This window comes from Balaenoptera musculus, chromosome 16, assembly GCF_009873245.2.
Source record: "Balaenoptera musculus isolate JJ_BM4_2016_0621 chromosome 16, mBalMus1.pri.v3, whole genome shotgun sequence".
Classification (NCBI taxonomy): Eukaryota; Metazoa; Chordata; class Mammalia; order Artiodactyla; family Balaenopteridae; genus Balaenoptera; species Balaenoptera musculus.
This window is the reverse complement of record NC_045800.1, coordinates 57,832,849-57,849,470: the sequence shown is the minus strand read 5'-3', so window position 1 is coordinate 57,849,470 and position 16,622 is coordinate 57,832,849. Positions and strand designations below refer to the sequence as shown.

At 43.9% G+C, this 16,622-nt stretch overlaps 1 protein-coding gene across 8 annotated transcripts in view; it reads right to left on the bottom strand.

The window, feature by feature from the left end:
• The window catches only part of KCNMA1 (potassium calcium-activated channel subfamily M alpha 1), a 745,231-nt gene that overhangs the window by 367,240 nt on the left and 361,369 nt on the right, over window positions 1-16,622 (bottom strand). For 5 of the 8 annotated variants that reach the window (XM_036829453.1, XM_036829449.1, XM_036829450.1 and 2 more), the window contains exon 3: window positions 5,607-5,668. In XM_036829453.1, the coding sequence (XP_036685348.1) occupies window positions 5,607-5,668 (62 nt within the window). Of the gene's footprint in view, window positions 1-3,864; window positions 4,511-5,606; window positions 5,669-16,622 lie in introns of those variants that run through there. The other 3 variants (XR_005016904.1, XM_036829454.1, XM_036829455.1) reach the window with 3 other exon arrangements.

The window sequence follows — 16,622 nt, the reverse complement described above, 5'->3', positions numbered from 1 at the left end:
TCCCTTAAGTCGGAGGAGTCCTTAAGACATGATCAACTTTCCCTGTTCTTTGCTAACTTGACCTTAGTCCAACACAAAATGCTGCCACTCCACTGAGATGAAAGGGAAAAGAATATTTTTTGAGCCACAGTTTAGGAAGAAATGAATCAAGGCCCAAACAGACATGAGACAGCACATGGCCCACACGCCCCACGTCCCAGTGAGAAGGCTCACAGGACCCTCGTGAGCACAGCTGCCTTGCAGACTTGGCCCCAAAGGTGTGAAATGGGGAGATGAAGAACAAATGAGAAAACAAGACAGATGAATTGGCAGGATGAGGCTACGTGACCTGCCTTGAAACATCTCACTGAACCCACGTAGTCACTTCCACATCTGGAATTTTACTTCCTGACTTGGAAGAGAGGTGCCTTCAGACACATGGATTCAAATCCTGGCTCCACGACTTACTAGCTGCGTGGTTTTGGGCAAGTGTTGCAGTTTCATGTGTAAAGTGGGAAAGGTCATAGTACCCACCCTATCAAGTTGCTAGGAGAATTTAATGAGACTGCACATATAATTCATTTTAAAGTGCTTAGCGCTATACCTTGACACAGCACAGGATCAGTGAATGTTCTTCCCTCCACCGCCCGGCCCTCTCTTCCCTTTTAAGGAGAATTTCTAGGCAAAGGGATTAGAGCCTGGCTGTGTGAAGATCTGGGCAGGTCAAATGGTGGGGTAACTAGCCAGTTCTGTTAAAGCTCTTGGTACCCCATTACATCAATGATGCATGCCTATGTTATTTTTAGAGACTATGAAAACAATCTGGTCAATTTCTACTGCAATCTTAAAGATAGTTTTCTTTAACCACAGCCAACCTCAAGCAATTTGACCGTGTGGAAAATATTCAGCATGATCACACTGAAGCTGTCTCGAATGAATGGATGAATGGATGGATATAAAATGAATGAATCACTGAGTACAAATGTAAAATTCTAACGACTGGGGGAAGGCCCCTTTCACATCGCAACACCGCTGTTAGCCTGGAATCTGGTCCAAATTTTGGATGCTCTCCAAAATTTGTGCTGCTTTTCCCTTCCCCTTCCTAATGTGCATACCCCCCAAAACAGCACTGCTGATACCAGAAGCTGAGAGCAAAGACCGGTGAAGTCAGCAGGTGCCCCCACTGTGTACCGGCCATTGTGGAGCAGATAAAGTCATTAAGGAAAAATTTAACAATGTATAACCTTTCAGCTTTACTCCGCTCACAGCAGGTAGCATGCCTTTTAGAGACACAAGCCAGCACTGAAGTCACCAGTGAGCAGAACTTGACCTTCATTTTCCATGTGTGCAACGTTAAATATTCATAATCCACTGAACTGCAGCATAAGAAGTGGTGGAGTTTAAACATGAATCAAAGGGATAAATATCTTCACACAGGTGAGTCATCCTTTCCAAGAATACCCCTGGAAAAAATGCAAATACCCAGGGCCCTGAGCCTCTACCTCTTCCAAAGTTCTTCCCTTGAAATTCTAGAAGCAGCAGGAACTGATGCATTATGCAGTCCATGAATCCTGCCCTCACACTGACATCTTTGGGTCTTTTTTCTTTTTTTGCTTTATCTATTAGAGAAGAATTACTGATCCTATGTCAAAGGGAGGAAATAGACAGGGATGGGACCAGCAACGGTGACATTATCACCCACGGGGCGTCTCGGGGCACTTCTGACTTCGTTGTACAATTTTTAAAAAATCTTTGCTTCACAGAAGATCAGAGTATGTGGGAGTAAAGGGGGGGGGTGTAGGTATCAAGAGACGTCAAAATTAGAAGTTGGAGTGCCTTAAATTGGGCACCTTTAAAAAAGAATGAAAGTTAAGAGGGTAAATCCTAGGAGTGCTCATCACAAGGAAAAAAAAATGTTTTTTCTTTTTCTTTAATTTTGTATCTATATGAGATGCTGGGCGCTCACTAAACTTATTGGGGTCATCATTTCATGATGTACGTAAGTCAAATCACTATGCTGTACACCTTAACTTATACAGTGCTGTATGTCAATCGTATCTCAATAAAACTGGAAGGAAAAAAAGAAGGAAAAAGAACTCGAGTTTTTTGGGATAGTATCTGCCTCATGTGGCCATTTAATGTCTTTGGGGGGATGGAACTACTGTGTGTGGTGGGCTTAATGCTTCTCTGTGTCTGTTAAGGAACTGACATCTGTGTCCATCCAAAGACTGGGTGGAACATCTCCCTCTGCTTGGGTGTTTCTAGAAAGTCTACTGCTGCGATGATGAAGCATAATGTTAACATAGTTTCATGGAATTCTCTTTGGCTTTCCAATCTAGGAGCTCTGAGCACAATCTGTCTCGGCCAGATAGTAATCACTTGAGGCTGCACAAGTGATTCTTCTGTGGCGACCACTCTAAGAAAATTAGACCCAAAGAAGGGCTTCCCAAACCCTTGAAGGTAAAAGACCTACTCAGGGATCCATCTTGACTTAACAATGGAAAAGGAAAGAAGTTTGGGAGAAGTCGTCTTTGGAAATGACTTACCTGCTGCCTCTTGATGGTGAAATAAGCTTTGAAAGGTTAAGAAGATCATAAACCCACCAATTCTGACATTTATCTGAACTGCCTGTCTACTCATACAACCTGCATTGGCCTGCCCTGACAGTGAGTTAGCAGAGCCGACCAACAGAGCCTGTTTTCTATATTAATGTGCGTTCCTTGCACTATTTAAAGGGCTAGGTCAGAGAGCCTCACATCTTGAACTTGTGCTGCTGGGGCATTCCCCACCATTTTGGTTAAAACTCACCGAGACAAGCCATTTCATGGACCATGTCTGCCCAATTAGGTTCACACAAGGGAAAGCCTATGCACTGTCTTTTGATTTATTTATTTGAAGAGTATAAATACTAACTAAAATTCATCTGAAGAATACTAGGTACTTTTTTCCAGGGTGATGATTTAGCGTAACTTCCAAGAGACGTTTGAAGCTCTCTTTCCAAGATGCCCAGATGGCCAGCCAAACCACGAGTGTGTAAAACCAGTGACAGTTTTGAATGAAAGGGAGGGATGAATTTTAAGAATTTACATTCTGCTTTCTTACCCGCTTTTCATTTGCATCTTATATGTGGATAGAACTTCTTATCTTGTTTACTATGCTTGATTATAATTTATCTAATGAGCTCTTTTTTCATTCCTGGGAATGAATCTATGGCTTATCGTGGAGGTAACTTTTAGATTCTACTTTAATTCATCCCCTTACTTACACAGTAAGCATCCTTACTGGCTTTCCCCAGGAAGATAGTAGACCCTTGGTATTGACTATGCTGATGAGTTCCCCCATAGGACAAACTCCTGGGGTTTGACCTCAGAACCCAATGTAGTAATTCCAATGAAAAGTAGAAAGGGCTACACAAATAAATATAAGATCTTCTTATAAACAAAAAAGCTCACTATGCCAAACCACTCAGTTTAGTGACAGAGAAGAAAGACTGAGGTTAGGACGAGGCTAAAATAGTCCCCAGGGAGAGTGAGGACAGTCTTGGTTCTAAGATTCTTGGCATTTTTGCTGGGAAAAGCTGAGCACAGGACCGAAGGTCCATCCTTAGAATAGACTCTTTGCAAGTCCATAAAAGAAACCAGAACCAGAGAGGGTTCCCAGTACTGGCTTTCCCAGGCTCAGCAGAATCATAACTAAATCCAAAGGACACTGAAGTGGTGCAGGACATCCAGGGAAGAAGGTCTTGCCTTGGGAGATTCTATTCCTTTCCCTCCTTTCACGTGGAGTTGAGAACACTGAGAACTACAGAGCAAAAGACCGCCCCATAGTAGAGACTGTAAAAAAAAAAAAGGACACAATTCAAATCCATCTTACAAGAGCATTTTATTTCTGAGAAATACAGAGGAGCAAAAAGGAAGAGACAAGGAAAGAAGGCGCCAAGGCATCTGTCCTTCTGGCCGATCACCACACTCACCTCCACGTGAGGGTCTGCCTGCTGGGGCTCACAGACTACATGCCGGAAACTACTTTCTGAGCCCCGGCACAGAAGTTGGCAGGGTACATACCCCATGAATTGTGAGAATACTCTGCACCCCTGGGGAGAAAATGCAGAAGTAAGACCAGGAGCTTTAAAAGATCTTTGGTTCAATTCAAATATGATCGAGAATTATTAAGAGGAGATATTTAAATGGGGCTTACCTTCAATGACATACCAATTGGAGTTTTCCAAACTTAAAAAAACTCTTCTCTTTCTCAGCCAGGAAGAGCTGATGGAAGAGGGCGTGGAATCTCAACTCCTGGAGGACTTTTAAAGGCCCCTCCACCTGAGATGGGCAAGGGCAGCCCAGCCTCGTGCATGGGGATGGGCTGAAGGACCGCTGATATTCTAGATGTGGCTGGTTCCCAAAGACAGGCGATGATGTTGTCTTTATTTTCCTTGGCATGATTTTGGCTCAACACCCAAATGCACAAAATCCTTTGGCTGGTGACCAGTAACTCTGAGAAATTCAGAGTTTAGGCATGCATGAAATTACTACAGAAAAAGAGCCACAGAAAAAGAACACTAAGCTCAAAATTCAGACACACCAGGCTCTGAGCCAACAGGGATACCAAGCAGGTTTCCTCAGATCAAACTCCAGCATCCAGGTGTACCAGGGTGAGAGTTCAGGGAATCAAAAACACTCTTACAGTGGATGATGTAGGCAAAGAGCTCAAGGCCACCATCCAGGTGTCAGGTGCATGTCCCCACAGCAAGGAGTCAGACCAGTCAGCTCCAGTTTCCCAAATGCTGTCAACTTCAAGCTTGCGACAGAACATTTGGAACAAATGATGTATCGAGGGGGTGACGCATGCAGGAACCAGGGCAGAACTGGCTGCCACCTAGCAGCTCTGCTCAGTGCCCCCTTCTGCCTCCTTCAAAGCCTTTTCTGTGCATGGCTCAGACGGACCCCAATCCAGACTCACCCCAGAGCACCAGCTCACTCAGCTGGCACCCCAGGGGTCTGCACGAGTGTCCACTATAGGCAATCTCAGATGGCCATGGGCCTCTACCTCTGGGAGTCATCACAAACTCCTCCATCCCATCTCCTTGCCTTCACAAGTCAAGAAGCACCAGCCAGTGATGCTTCAGCTGAATATTCAGTTGGCAGGCACAAAGGATAGCATCAGGCTTTCTATGCTGACCTCCAATAAGAGTAGAGCTTTGGAAACCCTCACAAGAAAAGGATCCTACCACCATGGCAAGAATGGCTCAGACCCTCACCGACTGGACACCATGACTCTCTCAGAGGTTGCAAATTCACATCAGAGCCCTCTTGACCTCTTGACATCTTCAGTGCAAATACTGCACCAGGAAACAGCTATTTGAAAATCAGTAATACCCAGGGAAAAGGTTTGATGACCTCAGATTCCTCTCCCACCCTCCTAGGCCAGCATAATCAAAGTAGTCTTCCTCATGAGAGCTTGCTTTCCCCTTCAGAAAATCCACACAGACAGCCCTCCTTCCTCCAAAAGTCTTCCACACTCAGGAGGCTCTTGCAAAGGTTGGTGTTAAAGTAAATCAACTGATCAATGTAAAGGCTCATGATGGTTTTAGAAAAGAGGGCAAGACAATGTATTTGAATACTCACTTTGACGAATCTATGAAGTATATTACAAGTGCACCAATGCTGAGAGCAAAGACTAAGACAACCTGCAAAAGAAGAGAAAAACACCATCAGTTAAGAGGTGAATGCTGGGAAGTTTACTTATTTATTTTTTGGACACATGCAGCTGCAGCTCGGAACATGGTGTTTTCAGGGACCTGCTTGGCAATGTCGTCCCCTTGCTGCGCCCACATACTACCCTGCTCATGGCTCCTCACCTCGCAGTGGATAGCAACCTCACTGCTGGCCAACAGGGGTCAGGGCAGACTTTTGTATCCCTGGGCACTGGGGTTTTATCTGGCCCTGTTATCTCAGGGTCCAGCTTCTCTGCTGCTGAAGTCAACACACTTCAGTGGGAAAAAAGCAGGTAAAAAAATTGCAGTGATACAATTTTTCATATTATATGTAACCTAGGCCCCAAAGGAACTCAGAGACAGGGACATCAATTTTTAACAGGTTTGCTGAGGTATAATTTACATATCATAAATTCACCCATTTTAAGTGTACAATTCAATCAATGACTTTGAGTAAGTTTATCAAGTTGTGCAACCAGCAGTGTAATCTACTTTCAGAACATTTTCATCACCCCAGAAAAATCCCTCCTGCCCATTAACAGCTAATACCTGTTCCTACCACCGACCCTAAACAAACACTAATTTACTTTCAGTTTCTATACAAGAAATATTAATCAAAAAGCACAAATTTGGTGTCTGTATAAATGTCCATATATGCGTACGTATGCATATTTATGTTCATTGCATGAATGCGTGTGTGTGCATGTGGTTGTGCTACTTCTCGGGTATTCTGGAGACAGTTTAGGCGCAGGAAGCCAAATTAGGTAAGACGATTGGCCAGGTATATGACAATGTTCTTCTTCTTTACACTCTTCACTCAAAATTAATCACCACTGATACAAAAGAGAGTTTTGGCATCTCCTTCAAAGGATACCTGCCACAGTAAAGTCCATCAAACGAATATGCAGCAGATGAGGCCAACGCTGACACTTCTGTCCTCACTCCACACTCTAATTTCTTTCTTTACTCCTTCACAGAGGAGGCTAGGAGTGCAACTAAAAGGGCGTACAAAAATAGAAAAGACGCCAAGAGCCAACAATGAAGCCTGAGAACAGAAAATAAACACCGCCATCACACATAATGCCAGGGGGCAATAAATATCTAGTAGACGTGCTAATATCCTAAAGGGGCTGCAGGGTGAAGGGTGTGAGAAGTGTCAGCCTCTTCGGCATATCTTCAAACTGACATCCCTGTGGCATCGGCTGGTGGATAGAGGTGAATCCCGATTTATGTGACGATTAGGCATGATGGAGTCGTGTGTGTGTGTGTATGCGTGTGTGTGTGTTCACATGCACATGAGCCAAATGGGCTGATAGAAAATGAACTCTGCATACGTATTCACTTAAAACATTACAAAATTCCATGAAGCTACATCCATTCCATGGATGGTGGGTTACAAAGCAGACAACTGACAGTTGAAACAAGTGGATATTATAAGAGGAATATGTGGTTTCATAGCATCTGATGAATTCCCCTTATGGAAGGAAGTGTTAAAACAATACACCCCCGGGGCTGATTTTATTCTTCCATTTTGTTTTAAAAACTGAAACGGGCTCCAGCTGAATCCAAGGAAACTCCTGCAGTCTGTCAGTAATTACCCTCGGCCCAGGGCTAATCCCCCTGGCAGGCCCACCTCAGTCTCTCTCCTCACACATGCACTCATTCATTCGTTCATTCATTTATTCATTCATTTCTTGCAAAGTTATACACAAAAGCAAACAAAAACATCAACAGGCCTCTGCTTTTCCCTCTATTATCTGAATGAGGCAGCAAATCAAGTAGCTTAAGATTAATTTTGATCTGTGCTGCTATTTCTGAGACATAAGCAGTTAGATCCGGGCCCTGACCTCATTCTCAAAACGCTGCAAAGAGAAGGGGTGTGGCCAGATCAGAGGGGAAGGACCTCTTCTTCATTCATAAACAGCTGATGCAAGACTAATCTCTGTCAATTTGGCTCTGTGTGTGTGTATGTGCATCCGTGAGTGCAGAGCTTCTCTCAGAGCGGGCTGTGCAGGCCTAGGCCGTTAAAGCTAGAGAGAAGATGAGGGGAGAGGATGGGGGAAAGGGGAGGAGAGAAAGGGAAAGGAAAGGGAAAAAGTTCTTGTACACCATATCTGCATCATTCTGAAACGGGCTCAAAAATCTAAGCTCTCCTGCAATGATGATGATTTCCCAGCATCGGAGGGGACAAAGTAGCTGACACTAATGTGTCCCAGCTGCCTCTGTGATGGGGAGTAATGTGCAGCTTATTTAAGCAAATCAGCCAGTGACGGGGGAGGGGGTGGGGGGGGGGCGGGTGGCGGGGAGGACTCTTGCTCTCCTCTTCAGATGCAAAGTCAAATATCAGCGTCGCTCTGACAGGATAAGGGAGGAAGAAAAACCCAGGAGGAAGATGACTCCACAGTTCCCAGGAGCTGAAGATTCTGAGGAGTGGACCTATTCTTGGGTCCACACGTTCAGCTGGAAGACTCTCAATGAGGTACAGGGTGTCCAAACTGTCCCATCCTCATCCCCCACCCACCTGCCTCCAGACACGAAATGATCAATGGGAGGGGGGGGAGGATCTGCTTCTCAGTATCGAGGCCACCATGCGTGCGATTTTTAAACTTGCTAAATGCCTCTTTATCATGTCAGGCTTGATTACATTGTCAACTCGGATCCAGGTGCTGAAGATAATGAATCAATCCTTTGGATTTGGCCATGAAAATAGGAATCCAACAGAGATGAATCTTCTACAGGGCCCTAGCAAAGGGCTAGTTCTCTCTCATCTTGCATCTCTCATCTCTATCTCTCTGGCAAACACCCCACTGTCTGAGAACCCTACTCTAAAAATGAAAAACTTCAGTTCAACTATACAAACTGATTAGATTTTAGCCTAAGCGGTAATGGTTACATTACAGAGCACCCCAAATAATCACCTAAGTATTTCACATTTGCTATGCACAAGGCCCTAGGAAAAACGAAAGGAAGAAATCCACTTGGAGTCATAAAATATGCTCTTTTTCTGCAGTAACCCTTACATAGATGAGTCCTATGCTATTATGCAATTAGTGCTCAATTGTAGGGTACAGGTAGAGTCAAGATATAGTAAGATACAGACTAGATGGGACATACATAAATGGAGGAGCTAGGGAAGGGCGGGAATGACAGAGGTTCTTGTCTCAACAGCCAATTCCTTCTCAAAGTGTCCCTTCTTCCGACGTGTTATGGCTACTCTAATATCCCTTCATTAAGGGGGAGGGCCACTGGGAATCCTTCCGTGAGCAACTACAGTCCCAGGGACCAGGGGCAATGCAGCCCAAGGGACATGGTAAGATGAGACCAAGAAAAGAGACCGGGAAACACTCGCCCTCTAGCAGCTGAGTCGCAGAACACCCCTAACAATGACCAAGCACTTTACAAAGTACTGTCGCAAACGAAAGTGTGTGGACACAGTCTGACACAAGGGATGAGGTGAGCAGTCCCTCTCAGCACACCTTGTGCCTGTCACGGGAGCCCGGCCAGCCTTCCTAACTCTTCATAGTCTGGATTCACCAAATCACCTTGGCTACCTTGCGTAGTGCTAACTGCCATATTCTTAGGTTTACTGCAAACACCCATATGCTGTGTGGTGGTAGTGAGTCCTGAGTGATATTTACAGAGTGCCAGGTTCCTAAAAACAAAAGCAGTTTGATAAATGCCATTGGAACAATGGTGCCCGTGAGTCATCTATTTTCAAAACTCCAAGATCAAACATGACATGTGTTTCTACAGAAGAATGCTAGGTACACAGACACACACACACACACAGTATACTAAAAGAATGCCTGTCCCCAACACCTGACACAAGAAGTCTGATGATACGGGACTTCCCTAGCAGTCCAGTGGGAAGACTCTATGCTTCCAATGCAGGGGCGCAGGTTCCATCCCTGGTTGGGGAAACTAAGACCCACATGCTGGGCGGCCAAAAAAATAAATAAATAATAAAAAATTTTAAAAGCAGGAAAATTATATAAAAATAAAAGTCTGATGATACATGGTGAGCAGAGAGGAGAAAGCCACAGCCATCTTCACGATGGAAATTCGAGTAGACCCTGAAAACCTTCCAGATGTCTTGGAAAGTTCAGAAAAATGCAAAACAGTATGGCGAAGCACAGAATATCCTCCCTCAGGTCACTGAAGCTCCCCAAGGAAAAGACAGATCCATTGATGCGATATGGGGGTGAATGAATCTGGAAAGCTGGCTCTTCAGAGATACTGCCTGTTCTAGAACCTGGTTTCAAGCTTTCGGGTTTAGGCTCAAATGCTTTCAAACCCACACATAAGGCTACATGGGCCTTCAGACATGGATTTGGAGCAGAGGGTCACAAAGGTTGCTGCCACTCAAGTCCTATCACCTGAGGAGCTTTCCTTAAAAGCCCTCACCTCACCGGGGGACCAGATCATTGAGAACTGGGGTGAGGGGGAGGCCGCATATCTCTATTTTTAATAAGCTCCTCCAGTGAATCTGATGTGTGGCCAAGAATGGGAGTCACTGAATTAAACCCATTAGAGAAAACCACTTAGCTCAAGTCAGAGATTAATTTACAAATGTCGCCTTAACGATTAGCCCATTAGAACATATGTATGAGGCCTGCACACTTTGAGAATCGTGCTAGGAGTACTCTAAAAAATACAGAGAGGAGGATGAATTAATTCTCTCCTGAGCAGGTTTTACACATTCTACTCAGCTCACCGCAGAACAAATGACCCTAGTTAATGATTCTGCATGCTTGATCAGGGCCTGGCCAGCTACTGGCAGCAGCGACCCCTCAGAAAATGAACAATTTTCGATATAGGATCCCAAAGGCACATTACTTTTTTTTATTGAGGTATAATTTATACACAATAAAATTCACTATATAAAAAAAAAGACATGAGGACTCCCAAGGCCAAACAATCTGGGGACAGTTTGTTTATGAGAGATAACATCATTCCAGCATCCAAATTATAATGTTTGGTCTGGCAAATTTAACAACTCTACAGTCAACCTTTATTGAACTCCTCTGCTTGAGGTCCAGAGGGAGAGAGAGGGAAATAGAAAACTGAAATAGCTAAGTCAGGCCTGATCTTTGCCCTCAACTAGCATGGAATCCAGAAGTTGAAATTACTCAGGAGTCCTTGTGAATTTTATAAATGCTACACAAATAAATAGACACTTCTGCGAAGTCCAAGGAAGAAGGGGGCCTAGAAGTAACACCACCTCAGTTGCAAACTCCCACGGGGGAAGAGGAAGAGGAGAATGGAAAACCAAGGAGGAGGAAGGGAGAATTCCTGATGCTCCAGGTCCACCTGGCTGGTCCAGGGAAGGGCAGACACCAGGTGCATGGGGTAGCTGGCACGTGGCGGGGAGAACGCAGGACTCCAGTAGGGAGGCCCGCCTGGGTGTGAATCTCAACTCTGCCCCGATAAGCAGCATGCTCTTGAGCACATCACATAATGTCTCTGGGACTCAGTTTCCCAATCTGTGAAATGGTGGGATTAGAACAGATGCTTTTCCAATGGGGACCTTGACAGGTTACTGTAGACAGTGAAAGATGAAAAATGTTTGGCTTGAAAAGGCAGAGCTCTTTTATGCCAACTGTATGCCACTTCTGCATAATTATAATTCAGCATGATGGCAACAGCGTGTGTCACTGATCTGTGTCAGAGAGGCTTGCTTCTTTCATAAAATCACAAGCGTGGACTCCATGGACACTCGGATTCAGACTCTGCATTCCCAGTAGCACAGTTAGTTGCCCGTAGCTTTTCATCCCACAAAACTAAAAACCTAGACCCACCAGCTGCTGTCTCCTGAGTCTGTGCCTCAACTCTGCCATCGCTACAGGGCACTGAGTGGTGGTCTGACACAGCCCCCTCTCCCTCCTACCTCGGTGATTCTCTAAAACACCTATGTTTCTGCCAGTTTTACCCCGAGAAGCTCACAATGAGTCTCAATCTTTTCTCAAGGGAAAAGGGAAAGGATTTCTTTTTCTTCACTATATGGCAAGATTAGTAGTATGTTTTTCTCATCCCTGAACTATTAGCTGTTCTCAATAGGAGAAGACATAATCTTGCTACCAAAAAAGGTATTTTTGGTATCCTAAATAACAAAAGATTTGTGAAGTGTAAAACCAATATTTTGACAGTGCCACTTAAACAGCCAAATGTCCCCTAAGTTTCCAACCTCACATTCTGGTGCATTACATTTGACTTATGTTAAGTGCTTACACAAAAATGCCATAAGTGGATTCACTGGAAACCAAGACTCCAAACAATAGTTGAAGTGCAGATGTATTCAAGATGAAAGAAAGGAAGGAGAAAAAGGAGCTTTCAGCAGTCGGTATTTAGAATTATAGCATTAAAATAAAATACATGGGACTTCCAGATAAGAGTAAAACTGTGCTTTATTCAAATGTAAGGAAGCCTAGTAAAAATGCCTGTGATTTTGTGGGCATTCAAATCTGGTGTTTCCAAAAATGCAATACTATAAAGCCATACTCAGTGTAGAATGGACTGGATTTTCAGGACACATGATATAAAATGGCGAGGGCCCCCCCTCAATTGCTGCAAATGATTTCCATGGCTTTTGGTACGAAGAAAAACATCCCTGACACAGCTTAGAAGACCCTGAAAACTCTGGCCTTTTTCCTCCTCTCTGGCTTTATCTCACACTTTCTCCCTCTCTAGACGCCAATTAATGGAAATTTCAGTTCTTATTTACCGTGTGCACACCCCCCCAACCACAGGGCCTTTGCACAAGCACTTCCTTCCTCCTGGAAGACTTACTCCCCCTCATAGACTATCCATCCTTCAGATCTCAACTCCACCATCACTTCCCTGCCCACATAATATAGGAAAGTCCCCCATGAGCACAGTCTGTACCTTGTGGCACTTAGCACAGGAGCAATTTTATGTTTCTTTGTGTAATTGTTTGATTAATTCCTCCCTCCTCTACTGGACTGCAAATTCTATGAACACAGGGTGCATATCCATTTTTACTCATCATTAAATTCCCAGGAGCTAGCAAAGTGTCTCGATCAACATTTGTTAAATAAATAAGCATATGGAGAAAAGACTGGAGAATGGGTTTGGAGACTGCATGCAGCGAAAGAAAAAGAAAGCTGGAAGGATATGAACCCTCACTGAGTGGGACTTCGGAGTTTAAATCCTTCCCTGTGATGGCAGGATCCAAGGGACCCCTGCTGAAGTGGAGCGGGGTTGAACATCACTGCAGTCAGGAGGACAAGGATGGGGGATGCACAGGGGCCAGCTAGCACATTCAAGTGCACAGACTGGAAGGTGATGGCCAGAGGGGCCTGGAGGTCGGTAGATGAAACCAGCAGGGAGAGTAGACAGAATGGGGATTTAGTCAGGTGGCAGGGGCCTCAAGAGAAACGGTTTTGCACAGGATGGAAGAGGCAACGGAGGGCCAGAGTGTCCGGCGATCCCTGGGCTATGGAGAAACCAGCCACCTCCATACAGAGAAGTGAGGGAAACTACAGCTCTAAGAAAAACAGGTTCAGTTGAGATGGGAGATGTCACGAGTGTTATGTGAAGAGGTTGAGAATTTAGATTAGGGTCAGGACTAGGAATCTGAGGGAACAAAGGGAAGCCCAAGTCCTGAGGAGGCATGATACAAAATAATATAAATATAAATGCATAAATGGGACATGAATATATATGTACGTACGTAGACACACACACATACACACACACACACACACACACACACACAACAAAGAACACAAAGACAAACGGATACTCTGCTAATTAATCACAAATGCTGGACGTCTATCAATATTTGTTAACCAACTACATTCCCGGCAATGTGTCTCTGTCCATTTTCAAATTAGGTAGTAATTTCAAAATGACTATAGATACAGAGAGGCCCTGGAAAATAATAAGGCTCCTCCTTAGTGTAAGCTAAGAACAAGTTTATTATAAACCATGCGTCTGCTGGTATACAGACAAATTAAGAACAACAGTCGGCTTTCTGGAGAGGGTGGAGGAGAAACTGACTAATACAAATAGATACGGAGGGTCTGGATTCTTCTTGGTTTGTTATGCTCCTCAAAGAAGAATCTGGGACCTAAGTTATAAGTCAAGTGCCTACTCTCTTCCCCTCTGAGGATTCATGTTGAGTGTGAGTTGTGTGAACTTCTACAAGTTAGTGTCATCAGCTGTCACAGGAGGGTCATCTGTCTTACATCCTGGATTTCATTGACCATGCTCATCTCATTCTGCACAACTTAAAAACACAGAAGAGTTCAATGTGTTCCTCTAAGGTCTAAATTTTTTAGAACTGAAATAAGAAACTGAAATGATGGAAAGCAATAGTAACATTACGACAGAAAATTTTCCCTAAAACCTGTGTCCTTCCTGAGAGTTGAGGTTTAATGACACTGAAATCTTAGGCCACTGCATCATAAAATTTTAAAGGTTGATTTCTGCATATTTTAACCAATGGCATGAAAACCGTTGCCTTGGCAAACAAGACAAAAATCTTCCATTTGAGGTCTAAAGTTGGAAAGACCTTTCTTGTCTAATTATTGAAAAACCCAGGGGAAAACATTCCATCAGCTGGTGGAGCTCCCAAGATTGCAGCTAATGAGCTTTTTCAGAAATTGTCTGGTTTAAGTGCATGTGAGTTTGGCCAACTGGACTGTTAATTTAATTAGGTTTATAGGATGAGAAAACTTCTGTGGCACTGTCAGGTCACCAGGTGCCACTTATTGTCACCAAGGACTAAATTTATGGCCATCTTTGCCCTACTTTTCAAATTTTGCCAGTTCTTAGAGTATATTAAAGGGGAAAATGGAATTGAAAGCTGAGACTCAAACAGCCACCTGTACACTCAAGTTCACAGCAGACAAAGGTGGAAGCACCCAAATGTCCACTGACGGATGAATGGATAAACGAAATGGGGTCTGTACATACAGTGGAATATTATTCAGCCTCAAAAAGGAAGGAAATTCTGGCACATACTACAACACGGATGAACCTTGAGGACATTTGTTAAGTGAAATAAGCCAAACACAAAAGGACAAATATTGTATGATTCTACTTATACGAGGTACCTAGAACAATCAGATTCACAGAGACAGAAGTACAAGGGGGGTTGCCAGGACCTGGAGGAGGTGGGGATGGAAAGATATTGTTTAGTGTGTATAGAATTTCTGTTTGTTTTTCTATAAAGAGCTGAATAGTCAATATCTTAGGCCAGCAGGCCACAGGGTCTCTGTTACAACTACTCAAGTCTGATACTATAGTGCAGTGGTCCCCAGCCTTTTTGGCACCAGGGATGGGTTTCATGGAAGACAATTTTTCCACGGACTGGGGGTGGGGAGGTCTGGTTCAGGCAGTCATGCGAGTGATGGGGGGGACGGTTCAGGTGGTAATGTGAGCGATGGAGAGCAATGCGGAGCCAGATGAAGCTTGGCTCGCTCGCCTCCTGCCGTGTGGCCCGGTTCTTACCAGGTCACTGATGGTATGGTCAGCGGCCCGTGGCTTGGGGACCCCTGATATAGTGCAAAGCCAACGGAGACAGCACATAAATAAATGGGCATGGCTGTGTACCAATAAAACTTTATTTACAAAACCAGGGAAAAAGAATTTCTGTTTGTGCTAATGAAAAAGAAATTGAAAGTGATGATAGCTGTGAACGTTGCAAATGTACTTAAACCACAGAATTGTACACTTAGAAATGGCTATAATGATAAAATCTTATTTTATGTGTATTCACTACAGTAAAAAAAAAAAAAAAAAAAAAAGGAAGAAAAATTCTGAGAACCTGCAAGTGGAATCCAGCAGTATATATTTCAAATCTCAAATATAATCACCCTCTCAGAGTGATACAAATATCTCTCCTTTCAATAGCAGTTGCTCTCTCCAAGAAACTTGTATTACATACATGTGATTCTTGCCTCTCTGGGATGTTTGATCTTATCCCTTAGTTAATTCGAATTTCTCCTTTAGTTTCCAGAATCTCTCCCCATTTAGCGATAGACACCTTATATGAGTCCCCACCTTCCCCTCCCCCTCCCATCCTCATCTTCAACTGATGCACAAAGTGGGCTATGACTTTCTCAGGAATCAGGGAGCTGACGGAGCCAGAACCTACTTTGTCTTCCGGTAACTGTAGCTAAAGTCCCAGACATGATTGAGAGTTTTTTAAAAATGTGCCCTTGACCACAATAAAAAAAAGAAAATAAATAACAAGAGTGTGCCCTTGGCTTATAACCACTTTAAAAACACATAACAATTTCCTCTAAAAGGTAATGGACTAGACACAGGGCACTGGGTCTCCAAGTCTAAACCTCAAGGCCAAGCTGCAGTAATGACTTGGTCACAGGTCCTCAGTGTGTTAGTGGGACCCTATAGTCACACCTAGAAACAACCTAAAATTTCCTTCTTCTACAGTAATGATTTTGCCACCAAAGGGGTGGCTTTTAAAAAGGATTGGCATGCACCCTAGAAAGTAGTGCATCAAAGCCCCTCAACACCAAGGGAGTTGGCTAAGGACGATGAACAGCCACTGAACTGAAATTACGACACTGACACCAATACTGACCAGGTTTCAGAACCCATTACCCACCCATGCTAGGTGTGGCCACCGATATGCACGACTTGGTTCTGAAAGCATCACACTGTATTTTCTCCTTTGTAGAACCGACTCCTGACCGTAACAAATGGGTTGGCGTTGGCAAACACTATCTGGGCTAAGAATGAAACTAGCAAGTACCTTTTATTAAGGTCTACAGCCGAGTGAAATCCAGGTCTCCAAAGAGAAGGCACTAGATTGTCCACTTCTGATCTCTCTCCCTCCTTCCCTTATTCAGAGGGAAAAAAAATTATTCTGTATATTTACTATTGAATTCTTACAGATAATCTACCCTTTCTGAAGGAAGTAGAAGGTTTCAAGAGATAG